This window comes from Physeter macrocephalus, chromosome 10 (genome assembly GCF_002837175.3).
Source record: "Physeter macrocephalus isolate SW-GA chromosome 10, ASM283717v5, whole genome shotgun sequence".
NCBI classification, from domain to species: domain Eukaryota; kingdom Metazoa; phylum Chordata; class Mammalia; order Artiodactyla; family Physeteridae; genus Physeter; species Physeter macrocephalus.
In genome coordinates this window covers 25,140,113-25,158,195 of record NC_041223.1, presented here as the reverse complement: position 1 = coordinate 25,158,195, position 18,083 = coordinate 25,140,113, and the positions used below count along the sequence as shown (strand labels likewise).

Here is an 18,083-nt window from a genome sequence, read left to right as displayed (position 1 = left end):
AAAAAAAAAAAAAAAAAAAAAAAAATGTATTTTACTAATCATTGTCAGAAATGTGCTATTAGCACATGTAGAGGAGTTTGTGAATACAGGGAAAGGATTTAGCACTTTGAGAGTTTTCCTGGAAAGATTTTCTGAAAGGCAGGCCAAGAGGATGCTTAGGGCATCTGCAAAACGGCTATTTTGAGACCAAAATTCCAAATATTTTATTTGTTAATTGGTAACTCAAAAAACAAACCAAAACAGAACAATAAAGAAGTCATCATGACTTCTTAATCTAAGCTTAGTGAGAGTGGGGATAGAACACAGGGAAAGATGGGAAACTCGGATTCCCCCCAGTTCCATACTTTGAGATATACTCTGTGGAGTGAATTGTGGCTGGGCTCCTCGAGTGGGTTCGTCAGTTGTGGAGTACAGATACAGCTTTATCATCTTTCTGTTGTTGGTCTAGTGTAGATCATTCATCCTTCTCTCCCTAGTGCCTCACCCAGCATCTGGCTCAGGGTGAGTCCTTAATAACTGTGGTCTATGTCAAACTCTGCCCTGGCTGGCTTGCCCACGGCTCACTTAAGTGGAATACAGCCTGGATCCCAACTGTAGTTTAGTTTCGTTTGTTCAGAGCAAAATAAACTCTCTTGAGACTTTTTCAGCCTAACCATGGTAAACAATCACTAACTCTGGCAGAAGACGAGGCCACCTTAACCTCTGTATAAAGGGGGTTCAGGCCCGTGGCTGGGTGACGGGCCGACCCGGCTAGCCGCGACGCCGGCTACGTCTGGAGTGCTCAGTAGGTGGCGCTCGTGCTCTCTTTGTGCCGGAGCCGGCGGCAGCCAGCGCGGAGGCCGTGGGTTTGGTCCAGATGGTCAACTCAAAGCAGCTCCTTGGGCAAGCAGCTGCACAAACCCATGATCGGCGCGGTGGCAGCCGCTTCTGACTGTCCCTGCTCGCAGGCTGGTTCAAAGTGAAGGCCTTTGGAATCTGTGAGGCTGGAGACAAGAAGCGAAGCCACTGTCTAAAATAAGCAGGTTAGGGGTGCTCTCTGGTTCCCTGTAGGAGGGTTCGGGAGCAGCTTGGAGACTGAGACCAGGCTGCAGGGAGGCTCTTCCCTCCTGCAACTCTGTTCTGGAAAATTTCATCAATGTGGCCAACTCTCTAAAGTCCTGTCTTGGAACCACATTAGTGAAAATCAAGAACATCTTGAACCAGTGACAGAATTATGTTTTTTATACTTCTGTGCTGGCTTCTGGTCAGTCTTAATTTCTAACATTCTGTCTTATCGCTAATATAAGAGCATTAGCCCTCCTCAGACAGTGCCTCCCTCTATTTGGTGTATAGAAAATGTGGTCACCATAATTACCCTCCATCTTCTGACAGCTGAATCTCAAGCAATGTTATGGACTGAATGTTTGTGTTCCCCCAAGTTCCTTTGTTGAAATCCTAATCCCCAATGTGATGGTATTTAGAGGTGGGGCCCTTGAGAGGTGATTAGATCATAAGGGTGGAGCCCTCACGAATGGGATTAATGCCCTTGGAAAAGAGGCTCCAGAGAGCTTTCTCACCCCTTCCACCAGGTGAGGACACAGTGAGAAGATGGCCATCTATCAACCAGGAAGCAGGCTCTCACCAGACACTGAATCTGGTGGCACATTGATCTTGGGCTTCCCAGCCTCCAGAACTGTGAGAAATAAATTTATATTGTGTATAAACCACTCAATCTAAGGTATTTTGCTATAGTTGCCTGAATGAACTAAGACAACTGTATTCTATGTCAAACTCTGCAGTTGCTGACTTGCCCCCTCTTCCTATCTAATTCAAACTTAAACTCTTATACAACTTGATGGGAAACCATGAGCCATTGGGATTTGGTTTTTGCTAGTCTCAGTTTATGGGATGAATACCTGCCATGTGAGCAAATATTTGTCCACCTTGAAGAGAGAGGCAGTAGCTGTCTTTTTAAAATTTGAATGGATTTGCAAGGCAAAGCAACTTCTCAGAGAGATGAATCCACTAGTGGATCATCTCCTTTGTGTCTGACAAATGCCTGGCAATTATGCTGCCACCACTTCTCTCTACGGTAGGCATTATTAATTTATCATGGCACACTTTCCTGCTGGACCAGTTGTGGCCTCAGATGCTTTGGCACACGGGAAAAAACTTATTTGTCTGGTTTCAACTATGGTTGATCTTTAATATTTTCATTATATTAGATAATAATAAAGGTCAAAATATCAGCTGAAACAAAAAAACAGATCCCTTAGAGTTGGTTCTTTAAAGAAACAGAAACTCTAAGGAAAGCCATAGGGAATCATTTAATTTTAGAGCTCAAAGGAAGTATGATGAATTTCCAGAATCTCAAGATGATGAAGTTGATGCTCAAAAGACAAGCTGGGTGAGAATTCTGCTTCTGGTGAGGCTGGAATCACTTGCTGTAGGGTAACCTTCCCTCCAAGAACAACTAGCAAAGAGGGAGAAAATGCATTGAATACCTGTGTGAAGGCACTGGAGTGCTACTCAGACAGCAAAAATTTGAAGGGACAAGGTCCTTAAGAAAAAGAAAAAAAAGAAATGAAGTGACATTCGGACTGGTTTTCTCCCTCAAGGCACTTGCAAATATCCAAGCTGTGGCTGAGAGGCTGAGAAGCTAAGCTACACTTCCAATAGTTTTATGGGGCACGAAGAGCAAAAATTGGTGTTTAGGGACAGCCAGTGATCTAGGGTCTTGGCACCACTCAGGTTTTAGGTTGGGACCCTCAAATTACTATACCATAGGAAATAGAAGACTCTTTAAAAAGTCAGAAGCCCAACTTCAAATCACTTCAATTCATGATTGGGTAAGATAATCTGCTCGAAGTTAACTGCCTTTGAAGCAAAAATAAAGATAATCTGCTCCAAGTTAACTGCCTTTGAAGCAAAAATAAACTCCCTTCAGGAAGATAATGCAATCTAGAGCTTTAAATTATCTCAAAAATTTTTAATAGAAAATGCCCTGCATTCAGACAAAAATTATCTAGTATACCTCAAGGGAAAATTACTGAAAACTGAGTGGGGAAACACTCAAGAGATTTGAATATTGCAATTATCAGGCATGGAAGTTAAAATAATTGTGATTAGTATGTTCAAGAATTGAAATGATGAGATAGAAATTGCACTGGAAACTATAAGAAATCAGATGGAATATCTAAACTTGAAAATTAATATCTAAAATTAAGATTTCAATGGATTCGTTTCACAATGGCTTAGATGTAGTTGAAGAGAGAGAACATAAACTGAAAGATGAGTCAGGGAAAGGCAGAAAAGGATTAGATGGAGTTAAACTGGACTAAGTCCCTGCTTTGGCCAGAAAGTGGTAAATTTAATACTATTTATTAGACTTTAATAGTCAGAGATGAATGCTGAAATCTCTATGGTAACCACTAAATACATAATGCAATATTGTATAATTAAAAATAGCCAGGTAAAGAGGGAGAAATGGTATAATAAAAATAAGAAAAATTCATAGTCTAAAGGAAGACACAAGAAGAAAGGGAAAAAAGAAACATAAAGCAGAAGGAACACATTTAAAACAAATAGCAAGATGGTGAGTTTGATTTTATATATATCACTTATTGTATGTAAATAAATAAAAATTCTACTTAAAAGAGAAAAAAGGGCTTCCCTGGTGGCGCAGTGGTTGGGAGTCCTCCTGTCGATGCAGGGAACACGGGTTCGTGCCCCGGTCCGAGAGGATCCCACATGCCGCGGAGTCTGCATGTCCGGAGCCTGTGCTCCGCAGCGGGAGAGGCCACAGCGGTGAGAGGCCCGCGTACTGCAAAAAAAAAAAAAAGAAAAAAAAGAAAAAAGAAAAAAAAAAGACAAAAAATGTCAGAATGAATAAAACAAAATAAACAAACAAAAAAACAAATCAAAACAAAACCCAGCTCTACGTTGCACACAAGTGCATGTTGCAAAGTTTAAGAATCCAGGAAAGTTGAAAGTAAAAGGATGGAAAATGACATAGCATGTAAATATTAACCAAAAGAAGCTCATTTACCTGTACATATATCAGATAAAGTAGACTTCAAGGCAACAAGTGTTAATAAAGATAAAAAGGGACATTTCATAATAATAAAATGGTCATTCCAACATAAGAAAATCACAATTGTAAATTTATATACACCTGGTGATGTATAAGGTAATGCTTGGTAGAACAAAATGGAGAAATATGAAAATCTGCAATTATAGTAGGAGATTTTAACATACCTCTCTCAGTAACTGATAGAACCAGTGACCAAAAATCAATCAATCAGTCAACCAGGATAAAGAAGATTTGAACAACATGATTAACAAAATTGACCAAACTGGGACGTCCCTGGTGGCACAGTGGTTAAGAATCCACCTGCCAATGCAGGGCACACGGGTTCGAGCCCTGGTCTGGGAAGATCCCATATGCCATGGAGCAACTAAGCCTGTGTGCCACAACTACTGAGCCTGTGCTCTACAGCCCGCAAGCCACAACTACTGAAGCCCGCGTGCCTAGAGCCCGTGCTCCCCAACAAGAGAAGCCACCTCAAAGAGAAGCCTGCGCACTGCAACGAAGAGTAGCCCCCGCTCGCCACAACTAGAGAAAGGCTGTGTGCAGCAATGAAGACCCAATGCAGCCAAAAATAAATAAATTAATTAATTAATAAAAATAATTGACCATACTGTTGTATACCGAATATATAGAACATTGCACTCAACAACTACACACAGAACATTTACCAAAATTGACCTATTCTGAGCTATAAAGAATTTCAACAAATTTCAAATGAATTAAATCCTACAGAATATGGTTTATGACCATAATAGTATTAAACTATTAATTAAAAGCTTAAGAAATGATAAATAGAAAATTTTCTGTTTAGAAATGAGTCAATATACCTTTAAAGGTATGTCAAAGAAAAACTAGTGAAAATTAGAAAATATGTTGAATGATAATCAATATAATAGATCAAAACTTGTGGAATGTAGTTAAAGATATTCTTAAGTAGTCTTTAATTCATATGTTAGAAAAGAAGAAAGGAAGAAAATAATCTAAACATCTATCTCAAGAAGTTAGAAAAAGAACAGCAAATGAAACATCAAGAAATTAACACAAATTAATGAAACAAAATGTGCAATTAAAAAAGATAAAATAGATGAAACCAAAAGCCAATAGTTGGTTCTGTGGACAAAGAAAGGATGCGGGCAGGCAAGAGCCATGTGTCCGCTCTTTGGTAGATAATTTTTACTTTTGCACATTAGAAAAAGTGTAATGCACACTGCCAAAATGCCCAAATGGACAAGAAAAAGACAGACACCCAGTACTGTACCCACAGGTTATGACTATTGGTTTGCTTCATCCTTGCTAATATTTGATATTATCAATATTGAAATTTTTGTCAGTCTAATGAGCAAAAGTGATAGCATCTCGTTGTTTTACTTTTTATTGGCCTGATGTGTTTCGGTCATTTGCATTTCTTCTTCTATGAGCTGCCCATCCTATTCCATGCCAGTGGTGTACAGATGGGGGATGGGGCACACAGCAAGAGTGATCATCTCTGCCAGGGAGGACAATTTTACCACTGATGCTATTCCGGATTGCTGTGCATGATGATGATAGAAAGAAGACTGGCTTGCAGTTGGTTTTACTACCATTTTAAAAGTCTCTATAGACAATGCCCCCTCTCCCTCATCGCTGGTGCCTGGGTGGGGTGCTCCTAGTGTCTCTCCCACTTTCTTCTGAGTTGTTTGTCTTATTGCTTTGCATGATTTCTGTTTGTATTTGTTTTTTTTTTCTGTTTGTATTTTGGACATTAATGCTTTGTTGTATTTATTGTGACTATCTTCTCCCATTCTGTTCTTGTCTTTTTTTTTTTTGCGGTATGCGGGCCTCTCACCGCTGTGGCCTCTCCCGTTGCGGAGCACAGGCTCTGGACGCACAGGCTCAGCGGCCGTGGCTCACGGGCCCAGCCGCTCCGCGGCATGTGGGATCCTCCTAGACCGGGGCACAAACCGGCGTCCCCTGCATTTGCAGGCGGACTCTCAACCACTGTGACACCAGGGAAGCCCCCCATACATATTTTTAATGGGGATTAATTTAAATACCATCTTCAATAATTACATAATTTTACCTAGTTATATTGCGAATACAATTTTGCAATTTTTTCAATTAACAGCCTGCATTGGCAGGCGGACTCTCAACCACTGCGCCACCAGGGAAGCCCCTGTTCTTGTCTTTTAATTTTATTTATGGTTAGTTGTTTTGTTCCCTTTAACTTTGGAAGATCATCAGTTAACTTGTATGGCAGGCAATTAATTTGTTATAAAAACTCTCACTCTCCTTCCTTTGGGCATTGCTTTAAATTACTCCCAGACTGAATTGGAGGACTTCTGGATCAGTTTGCTAATGACTGACAAGGGAGCAGCCAGATGGTCTAGCTATGACAGCACAGCTCGTCAATACCAGATATTTTGGGGAGATGAATTGTATCAGAGCAAAAAATCTCTCTGCGCAAAGGATGAGTCATGGGCATGACGGACTGGCTGCTAGCATCTGCAATCAACTCTGGTTTGCTACCCTCTGACTCACTGATTAAAGCATAAATAGATTGGGCACGATCTTGGCTTTTAGCTCAGAGAAACATTCTTGATATTCAGGGGGTTGGTAGAGGAGATTATAACTCTGCCTCCAAGGATGCCGCCTTTGTTAGAAACAGTGCCCATGTGAGAAATTTCTTTTGCGTGTAGAAAGACCAGAATAAAGTTAGCCTTTCTGCTACCACTGCTTATGTTCCTTGCTCAAGCTGTGGCTGGTCTTTGTGAATTTCCCCAGACGTACCCATAGCCTTGCCTGAGGATGGGACTTGTGAGTCAGTGGTGGCCGTCACCTTGGGCTGGTGGTGTATGCACGTATTTCCTGAAGAGCTGCCACTACCACTTACAGCCTCACCCACCTGCATGTTTGTTCAGAGGCAGATTGTCAGCCAAAAAAGAATGAGCCCTGTGACACTGCAAGCAAAAAAAAGGATTAGCTATGCGAACAGAAGTCTGCAACAAGACATGATCCTATGAAAAAGAAGCTAGCCACATGCCTAAAAACTCATCTACAGAAGTTCACCTTTTCCATTCCCAGCCTTATCGCGCACACACCATTAACTTGCACACCCCAGAAACTCTCACACAGCCACACACTTATGTAGGCTCACGTCAACTTATTATGCAGAAGTATAGTCATATACAATTATAAACATTCACATAGAACTACATTCATACCACACACCTGCACAAAACTACACACATACACTGATACATGTTGCACATGCATCCTCATACATGCCCTCCCATACAGGTATGCACTCACACACATTATACATTCACACACAAATAACCACACACACATTTCATATAACCTTCCTTCTCTACCAGGAACACACTTTCTCACCTGGAGAGCTGGGTAACCTTTGTAATAAAAATGCTCTTAGAAGTTTCCTTCCTGCTGTTTGGCTGCTGAAATTTGTGGGACAAGTAGTAGGAGGGACACTCAGGCCTGAGTCGGATGACCAGGTGCTCTGAGCAGGGGAGACCACAGAACTTCGCACATAGAAAGACTTCAATATTTATTGAGAAAAATCAAAGAATTTGTGATTTACCCCTTAACCTTTTCTTTGTCTAAATTTTAAAATTAAAAACAACTTTTTATTAGAGTAATTTCTTGTCTCTTTCCCCTTGCCTAACTTCTAACAGACATGCCCAGGGTGATATGCAGATCTCTTACACTAAAACCCTCTCTGGAGAGTAGAAAAACCCACATAACTTCCTAAGTCTTTTGAGAATTTAATCGGAGCTGTCAGAACCTTAGAGCTCATCTAATCCAAGGCTGTCATTTTATAGATGAGTGAACTGAGGCCCAGAGATATTAGGTGATTTCTCCAAAGTCACCCTGCTGGTTGGTAGCAGAACAGGGACAAGGGACTCAACAGCCTGATTCCTGGACCAGTGCTATCCTACACTTTTCACTTTGGACCTGACTGATTTTATTCCAGGGAATAACTTCTTGACAAGACTATTAAGAAAACAAGTCTTAACATATAATATACACTATATTACAACAGTCTGTGAGGAATTATACTGGTTTGGGTAGAGCATTAGCTGTATTCTAATAAATCTTGCCTATACTATCACACTGATAGTCCTCCAATCTAACATATGTTTAACCTTGTGACTTTAGATGTGATGAAAGCATCCCTGTTGTACTATTTCTATAAATTTCAACTCTGACTTTCTTAGTATATGGGATCCCTGAATAGTCCATGGTTGGTTGCATCTGCCTGGTAGTTATTAGAGCAATCTCGGGTCACAACAGTTTTTAGCCTTGCCCTACTTAATAGATATGCTATAGCTAGTGATGGTGACCATCATTTCATTAGAGCAGCAAAGCCACTAACTGTCTCATTAACTTTAAAGAGATTAGATTTGTTTTAGATCATTGACCTTTATTTAGCCAATGTAATGATTTATGGTATTATCATATATTTCCTGTCACTTCATAAACTGGAGTTCGACTTTTTTTTGTTTTGTTATTTAAGGCATTTGTATTTATCTAGAGTTGGTTTTTGATATTTATATAATTTTTTGAGCTGTGTTAAGTTTAGACGTCTTACTCTAGCCCATGTCCAGTAGGTTTACTTGGAAATTTGTATATGTGCGGTGGAACGTTTAAGTGCATTGCATGGCATAACTTTTTCAAACAACATATAAGTGTGCTGTGTATCTGTATTGGCGCAGTCATGCTTATTCTAAAAATAGTATAATATGCCTCCATGTAAGCATATAAAATTTGAATACACAGTGTGAACGCACAAAGCTGGAAGCTATTAACAGCTATTACTCTCACTTGAACTACTGCACCCTCCCCCAAAGACAAACTAACGCAACGTTAAATCAAAAAGATAGGTAATTTAAAATACACTATGATAAGATTTCTCTGGTGGTGCAGTGGTTAAGAGTCCACCTGCCAATGCAGGGGACAAGGGGTTCAAGCCCCGGTCCGGGAATATCCCACATGCCACGGAGCAGCTAAGCCTGTGTGCCACAACTACTGAGCTGGTGCACCACAACTACTAAAACCCTCGCGCCTAGAGCCTGTGCTCCCCAGCAAGAGAAGCCACCACGATGAGAAGCCCGCGCACTGCAACGAAGAGTGGCCCCCGCTCGCCGCAGCTAGAGAAAGCCTGCACGCAGCAACGGAGACCCAACGCAGCCAAAAATAAATAAATAAATAAATAAAATAAATTTATAATAAAATAAAATACAGTATTATATAGTGAATGCTGACAGTGGTTGTTAGGGTGATAGAGTATTGGGTAAATCTTCTTTTTTCTCTATTTTCTAAATGTTCTATAATTTTATTATTTTAATACTAAAAAGACCACATTTATTATTTTAAAAGAAAGGCAAACAAGAAGAAAGACAATAAAACAACAACACTGAGAAACATGTTTGTAAAAATTTCCCCAAGTTGACATTACGGTGTGGAGGTGTGTGAATGTCATTATGGTTCTTGCCCTTTATTATAATCCTGCTTTCACAAAAGGGACCACCAATTGATGTGCCACTTCCTTTATTGCTCTTAATAGTCTTAAAGTTTTATCTTTTTATTTTTTCTCTTATATAATAGCTCTCTCTCCTTCTTTCTTCTCCTCTCTTAACATATGTCTTCTTGCTTTTCTTGTTATGGTGGTTTTGTGTTATTTGTTATGTCATCCATTGACTGTCAGTTCTGAAATAATCTGACACCTAGGTATGTTTTAATTATGATATGAGGTAATTGAACATTGATATGCCACTTTTAAAAATTCAAAGTTAAAATATAGCCAATATTTTATAATAACTGTAAATGGAAAGTAACCTTTAAAAACTGTATAAAAATTTTACAAAGTGGATTTAATTAAAAAATTAATTTGGGGTTAAAAAAGAGTAAAAAATTTTTTAAATATAATAAACAGTTCATTCATTCATTCAAAAATATTTGCATATATTGCAAATAAATCAATTAATTAAATGGGATCAACGTCGGTGTTAATAGACAGTCTGAGGCTCTAATATCCAGCAGGAAGGACTTGCATTCAGATTTTGCCAGGGTTGATTGTCCTGCTGAAGTGATTTATCTTGTTTCTTATCTCCTGATAGAGTGAAACAGCTTCTGTGAATAGTTTTTCTGCCATGGGTCAATGAATTTGTAGGTTTCTTTTGCTAGTTAAATGTTTCTGTCAAATATCCTTATTCATGAAGAAAATGATTCCTTTTTATACTTTGTCCTTGTCAGGAAAAATGATAGTAGGTATCCTTTGAAAATATAGGTGTAAAGACTCATCTATAGGAACAGAATTAAATCTATGTCAAATTTTATACATGTCTGTTGTGTGCATGTGCGTGTGTACATTCACACACATATGCATCAGTAACTAGCATTTGTGGAAATTCTATCGGGGGATACCACCAAGGAGACTCGACTTCAGGTATTGAGGATACAACTGAACAGTGTTGAGGAAAACTTTTATTGCTATCACTTATGAATGTTTCTATTCTCACGGAATGCTCTCATGGTTGATCTAATGATAACTTTAATTTTCAGGTTCAGAAACGGCAATTAGTTAAGCCTTGTGAAAATTTAACCTATATACTCTACTTGCCTACTTACTTCATAAATCCTCCTTGCCAGTTTATGATGGGAACAAATTTTAGAGACCAGAGTTATCATTTTTATTTCATATCTTCTTTTAGTGAATCCTTTACATTTTAATTACTTTCACTTTTTCTAAATACTGGATTTAACTACTGGTTAGAGCAGGGGCTAAGGAAATTTTCCTGAAATGATCTCTCTCCTCGCTATCTCTTAGTCTTATTGAAAAGCAGCTTCAGTTTTGCAACAAACACATAATACTTTCATTATTTAAAAAAAAAGAGCTATTTAAAAAATGTGTATCTATACCATATGAAAAAAGCAAGGTTTAATCTTTTTTTTTTTCATTCTAGCTAAGCAACCCGCTTCTCCAAGAATGCTAGGAAATGCTGCATTCAAGAAGCCCCTCCTGGATCAAGATGGGTTGGGGAGAGTGAAAAAGCAAAAGGCAGAACCCTGGGCCTCTTCCGGGCTTGTTAGAGAAAAGTCTTGAAGCAGGTAGAGAAAGGAGAATAAGCTGACACCTTCTACACTCCCTCCCTTACGCCTCAGAATATTTCTGAGAGGGCAAATGCCAGAGAAGTTTGTGGAAACATGGTCTCACGGGAGTCTGGAACGGAAGTGTGATAGGTCTGCAGCAGCGGATGGCCAGGCCCAGGAGCCTGGGTTCTGCTCTCTCATTAGGCCTGGGCCCTCACATTCTCTCTTTCTCTCCCTTCCTCCCCTCTTTTCTCTCACCGAGCGCACGCGTGCGCACACACCCACACCAAGATTTTCAAGGTGTTCATTCCATGTACATTCTACTCATAGACCAAAAATTCAACCAAGAGAATATAACCACAATCTTTGTTAGGTATTGTTGAAACATAGAAGTAACATAAGTAAAAATAAATATAAGTGAAAATTTTTTAAATAAAACCACTACTGGAGCATTTGGGAAGAGAAGTGCCTTTTTAGTAAATACATAAATTATAGTTATTTACTTTAGAAAACACCAATAACTTCAGTGTTTCTGGAAAGTAGACTTGGCATCTCTAGAAATAGTTATATGACCTTGATAAGGAACAGAAATTCCTTACTCTTTTGGGTCTTATGAGTTATTGTTATAATTAGTAAGGCCAAAGGACTAAAATAAAACACTTTGAATATTAAAATAATTCTTCTAAAGCCTATATTAAGCCTTGTAAATTTCAGGCAAGTTATTGTATCTGAAAATCTGCCCAAGATATATACCATAGTGAGTAACATGTTGCTATGAAAGCTTTTGGATTAAAAAAAAAAAATGAACTTTTTAGAATATTTATTAGAATATTTGATTTACTGGATTTCGGCTCCTCTCCTGCCTGTTTCTCTTGCTAAACATTCAGAGTGAGACTTTACTATGATTATCTAATCTTACCCCATTCTTGGAAGTTCAGCTTCTGTAAATAATGGGAAAGGAGACCCTCCTGGATTGTTGTAGTGCGTATTTGGCTCTGAATTAAATGAATGTTTAAATAGCTAAGATTTTCAGTTAATGTTGAATTTGGCTGGATACCCTGTGGTTATAAAATTTTAAGCCTTTAAAAATACATGGTTCTCAAATAGCATATGCTTTTTTCCTGATTTTTTTCTCCTGACTAGCATTTTGTTACTACCCTCACTGTCTGCTTCAAATATTATGCAGTTTACAATTCTTATAGCATATGGTTGCTGCCTACAAGCACTTTGTGTGCTTTAGCAGACAGCCACATGCAACACTGAAAAATGATTTCTTGGATGAGTAGTAGAGAATCTTGCTTTTAACCATGTTTCTACTTGAGTTCAACTTTTAAGGTAGGGTTGGGTTAGATCTGTTTTTTCCCTCCCTCCCTCTCTTCCCTCCTATTTCTTTGTTGCAGTCTCTCTTTACTCTAGATAGAGTAATTCATGCTGTCAGTATTATTAGAGGTTCTTGTCACGCAATAATAATGTAATACTCATGTAGACAACCCCAGGTGTTTCTAGCTTTTGCATCTCCTAAATCCTCACCTATTTTTCAAGTCATTTTGAGTAGGGACCCACTTGTCCTTTGCTTTGAACTTCTGGCTGTACAGAATTCATCAAAGCAGAAAATGTGTTGGTTTGCAAGCCCCATCACTCATATTTAGACCCTGTGTGGATTTGTTTTGGAAACATAATAGCTTTTACTAAGCCATAATTGAGATGAGGGCTGAATGTAATTTCCTGCTGCCAAGGAGAGGGTTAGAAAGGAGCAGAAGCTTTGAGAATATAGACTAGGGCAGTGACAGCAGGAGGTGGTGGGGAAACCCTCTGGAGAGAGTGGTAGACAACAGGGAGGCAACTGAAGAGTTGGCAGGGCCAGGTGAATATGCTCTCTCCAGACCTCTAGCTCAAAAGCCGGGGTACCAGAGCACAGACTCTCAGCCTGAGGGCCCTCAATCCCTCCATCCCCAGCTCCCTTTCCCACTTCCAACCCTTTCCTTGCAGGAAGCCGTGAGTGGGCTGCTTCACCACATGAGGGTGTTGCAAGGCAAGGGGCCGAGTTGTGTGGGAGAAGCAGCTGCAAGAGGTGAGCAGTCTACTGCTGTGATTGTTCCCCCATTTTTTAGGGCCTCTTTTGGCCATCTTTGTGTCTATGTGCTCTGTATAGCCTTGCAATCTAACCCAATGCGGTTCTGTCATTTAATCCATTGGTTGAATTTATTGACCTACCATTGGGTTACTTATTTTTACCCAACATTATGTAGCCTAATATTTGTGTTCTGAACCTATTTCTAATTCACAGAGCATTAGTCTACTCTAGTCCCAGGTGCAAGTAAGAGATAATTTTTTTGATAAGCATCTAAATATTCTGCATGAGAGAAAGCCAAAAAGAGATGATCGAAATGTATGTAATATATATTTGCATACATGTGTATAAAATATACACGTGTATATAAGTGCATAAGCACATATATGTGTATATTCATACATATACACACACACATACAATGTATATAATGTTTAAATGGAACCTGGTCATCCATTACTTACTATGGCACTTATTAAACTCTATGGAAATAAATAAAGCATCACATTTTCAGTATTTATATACTGTAATGGGAGTCTTTAAACACCAAATCTTACTGTTAAGAAATTGAATTAAGTACCACCTTAATGGCAAATTAATATAAATTTGCTACTCGTATGTTTTGTTGCCATTTGAGAAAATTATACTATCAGTGTTAAAGAGAAAATCTCCAAATCAGTTATAAATTGAGAACAAATAGCAAAGGGTGAAGGTACTTCGCATAACATATTAAAATGTCTTGATTCTAAATAAGTCTCTTCCATTACACGTCCCCAGCCCTTAATGCCTCTTTCAGGAGACAATCTGTTAGGACGATGGAAAGTCGGGAAGAACAGCCTCAGAAGGCAGAGAAGGCTTAGTCGGCTCCTTCCAGATCGGTGTCGGCCACTTCGGGCAGCGGGGGCCCAGCTGAGGGCCCTCCTGGCAGCCCCTCCGCTGCTGCTGCTTCTGCGGGCTGCCTCCTGGGCTCACATCTAGACTCCCCAGCTGGCACGTGCTCTTCCGCTGCGGGGGGCGGGGCACGACCGTCGGCCTCCATCACCCGTAAAAATGCGTCTGCCGGAGGCTCCGGGGCCTGGCCGGAAGCTGCTGCCTCTGGCTTCCGGGGCTGCCCGTTGGCCTCCATCTCCCGTAGAAATGCTTCTGCCGGAGGCTCCGGGGCCTGTCCGGAAAATGCTGCCTCTGGCTTCCGGGGCTGCCCGTTGGCCTCCATCTCCCATAGAAATGCTTCTGCCGGAGGCTCCGGGGCCTGGCTGCAAAATGCTGCCTCTGGCTTCCGGGGCTGCCCGTTGGCCTCCATCTCCCATAGAAATGCTTCTGCCGGAGGCTCCGGGGCCTGGCTGCAAAATGCTGCCTCTGGCTTCCGGGGCTGCCCGTTGGCCTCCATCTCCCATAGAAATGCTTCTGCTGGAGGCTCCGGGGCCTGGCTGCAAAATGCTGCCTCTGGCTTCCGGGGCTGCGGATCAGCGTGTGGTCCAGCAGGGGGACCATTGCCTTGGGCCTGTGCTCCTGACCCTAATCTGAGGGCAGGTTCTGCCTCGTTGCCACCCTCCGCCTCAGCCTGAGGACTTGAGGGATGCAGGGGAGTCCCTGAATGGCATGCTGGGCTCAGAGGGGCTTGTTCCAGCCCCTTGAGGGCCGTGCCGCCGGCCCGTGGAGGACTGCTGACTTCTGTTTGGATTTCTTTGGACGCATCGAGGGTTGACTCTGGACGATGAATGACCATGAAGGCCGCGGCCAGATTTTGCACAGCATTGTGAACACTGTTGGCTTCCTCCGCATCTGCCTCTTCACCCACGGAGGTATTTGACTCTGGCTCGTCGTCGTCAGAGGTGAGCTGACCTTGGTCATCCTTTTCAGGCATTTTTGTTTCTCTAATTTTTTTATAGAGTTCGTTTCTCTCCTCTTGTAATGCTCGACAGAGGTTCTCTAGCCTTCCAATTTTCATCACGAAGCACTCATATTCTTTAGCTCTCAGTGCTTTCTGTGATTTAAACAGACACACACACTCATAAAACGACATGAAAAGCAAAATTGCCAGGGTGCTCTATGGAGAGAAGCAAAACCATTTGTCCAGGAATTTGTCTGTTAGGCTCTGACCACAGGGTGGTGGCTGGGCAGATACTTGGTCAGGGACATCACTTCTATTTTTGTACTGTGTTGGAGACTGGTAGAATTTTAATCCACGTATTCTTTTCTTTAGAAAAGAAAGATAGCAAAGCTTCTCTCTGCTTCAGTCTAGGGCTTTTAAAATCTTATAATAGATGAATTTTCTGCTTTTGAGACTTAGAAGGCATAAGTAGAAGTTTATGGCAAAATGATTGAGATGGACTGGGTCTTGGCCATCAGCAATGCCTTATCTGTTCTGTAGATAAACTGCTATATGCTAATCCAGCAACTGTTTGATTTATGTTTATGAATAATAAGCACATCTCTTTGGAATTGGTTGCAATTTGGGATGAATTGTTAGAACAGTAATTATATCCAGAGAAACTCACCACACACTCATTCATGATGCTGCTCGAACTGTTCAGTTCTCCTTTTCTCTAGAAATGTTGGTGTGTTTGTTCATGAAATCATCTTACTCCTTCAGCCCCACCTTTGTGCTACTCTGTACCTTTTAAGACTTTTTTTTTCCGCTTCTTTACGTGGAGAGGCCTTCACCTGAAAGCCCTGCCTCTCAGGTTAAGCACCATGTATCTTTGCCTTTATGGTCTCAGAATCTCCAGAGCCTGATGTAATATCAGTATTTAAATGTCTGTTGGAGGAATTAGATAATATATCTCCATATCTGTCTATAAAATAGCACATACCCTGGGTGCTTGGGCTAGTGTCTTCTCTCAGTTATGTTCAAATCAACTAATTAATTTATTCTGCGCCTGTAATGTGTCAGGCACCAGGGAAATTCAAGGACAGGTAAAACACTCATCCTGCCTTTAAGGACTTCACAGTCCAGCAGGTGTGGTGCTGCTTTGGGGACAGCTTTGGAATCAACAAGCAGGCGTGTGACTTAGGGTCACAACACTCTTTATGAGTCTGGACCTGAGACTAAATTACTAAATTGATGTTTGCTCTAATTATTTTTATTACAATGTCATATACCACACCCCAGAAAAATTCAGCTCTTTTTCAAAAGTAATTATTTTGTGGTATTAGACCATAATTATTTTCTGAGTATAAATATATTGACTAGACAAGGGAAGATGAACAAGGGGAAAAACTTCCTCACCTCTTCAATCATGTCCAACAGAGCTTTGTTACAGTTCTCAAACCGAGCTTTCCACGTGGCTGTGTCCTTTTCCAGCTTCTTCATTTTCTTAGTGGTCTACAAAAATGAGTGTTTTAATGTTAATTCTGAAGAGTTAATATGTCAAAGAAACTATCAGTTCCATATGTGACTTCAAGAAAAGTCCTTTCGTTACCAGCTGCCGAAGCAAGCAAAAATTCGATGTCAAGAAACGATGACTGAGTGGAGAGAGTCATGATTTATTTTTGAATCATCTAGGTCAGTGGTGAACAAACTTACTTGCACCAGAGCCAATTAAGGAGAAAGAAAAACTACTTAAGGCCTTTCTGTTTTGTCACACTGCTTTTTCTTTTGTTTAAAATAAATAGCTTTATTGAGTTCCAAGAATAAGCTTGAAATTTAGATTATTTACTGTACTGAATGGAAGACTATTAGTGAGAAAGCTGGCCTGGCTTTTCAGATGTTAAAATGTTGATAATATCTGGGCACATCTGAGAAGTAGCCACACAAAGGCAACTTTCTATTTTCTCAGCCTTCACATTTGTAGAGCAGTAGGATTCACAGAATGTGATTACATGCGTTATTGCTTTCATCCTTGAGACAGTCCCCCAAGGAGCGTTCTGTTTTCACCTCCACTTTATAAACGGGGAAACTAAGGTTCAGAGAGGTGGAGTAGTGAGTTAGCAGAAGAGTAGGGCTGGAGTTATTTCATTTAATGCAACATGTGCAGAGTGCATGCTAGTTGCCAGGCCGGGGCTGGGTGTAGGGCATCCAGAAGTTAATAAAATGCAGCCTGGCCTTTTCAGACCTGAAACTACTCACATTCCTGGTTATAGGATCTCCTCTCTGCTTGCCTGAAGTGAAGGACAAGGCGTGTGTTCAGGTGCAGTTACCCTGGATGAACCACTCCTGGGCACTGGCTGCTTCAAGCTAATCTGCCTGAGGCTGGGTCTGCTTGGAGGCTAGAGGCTGGGCCCAGACAGTTGGCCCCTGGGCCCTATAGAGAAGCTACGTGAGCCATTAGTGCTTTTTTATTTTGATCATTTCTTAACTGAGTTAAACTTTTACAAGTCATCAGCCCCTTTAGGAATTTGATGAAATCCATGGGACCATACCTAAAGAAATGCAATAATGCATATCAAATTTTTTTTGCTAATTCTACTAAGAATCTATAAATGAACTCCAGATAGAAAACTCCTCTTTTAATATTTATTCCAATCTTAAAACTATGTAATTTTGCAATAAATAACAGCATTTTTCCTACTCTAATATTTATTGCAAATTAAAACTCTATAATTAAAAAAATTTTTTTTTAATGGATGGATCCATCGTGGAGTGGGAAAGCTGTAACTTTTAACAAATGTTGGCCCATTAAGTTTGCTCATGAATTGTGAAATTTATCATATTAGTTTATGAAAATTTTTTCAAAGAATGCTTTCTACACTTAAAAAGGGTTAATGCCAGTGCCTGTTCAGAAACACAATTCTGATGCTGATTTTATTTTGGGAAGACACTGAATTAAACAAAACGTAAACAGTATGTTCAACAATAATATTAGCACCTCATATTTGGAAAAGACTTTAAAAAAGTTTAAGACCCTTAAAAAT

The 18,083-nt window shown here is 40.3% G+C and overlaps 1 protein-coding gene across 1 annotated transcript in view; it reads right to left on the bottom strand.

Annotated features, from left to right (window-relative positions):
* Positions 1-7,666: 7,666 nt before the first annotated feature.
* Positions 7,667-18,083, bottom strand: part of TXLNB (taxilin beta) — a 43,733-nt gene continuing 33,316 nt past the window's right edge. The window contains exons 9-10 of the mRNA XM_028494377.2: positions 16,459-16,554; positions 7,667-15,213 (exon numbers count right to left, since the gene is read on the bottom strand). Of these exons, the coding sequence (XP_028350178.1) occupies positions 14,086-15,213; positions 16,459-16,554 (1,224 nt within the window). The 3' untranslated portion in view covers positions 7,667-14,085. The remainder of the gene's footprint in view (positions 15,214-16,458; positions 16,555-18,083) is intronic.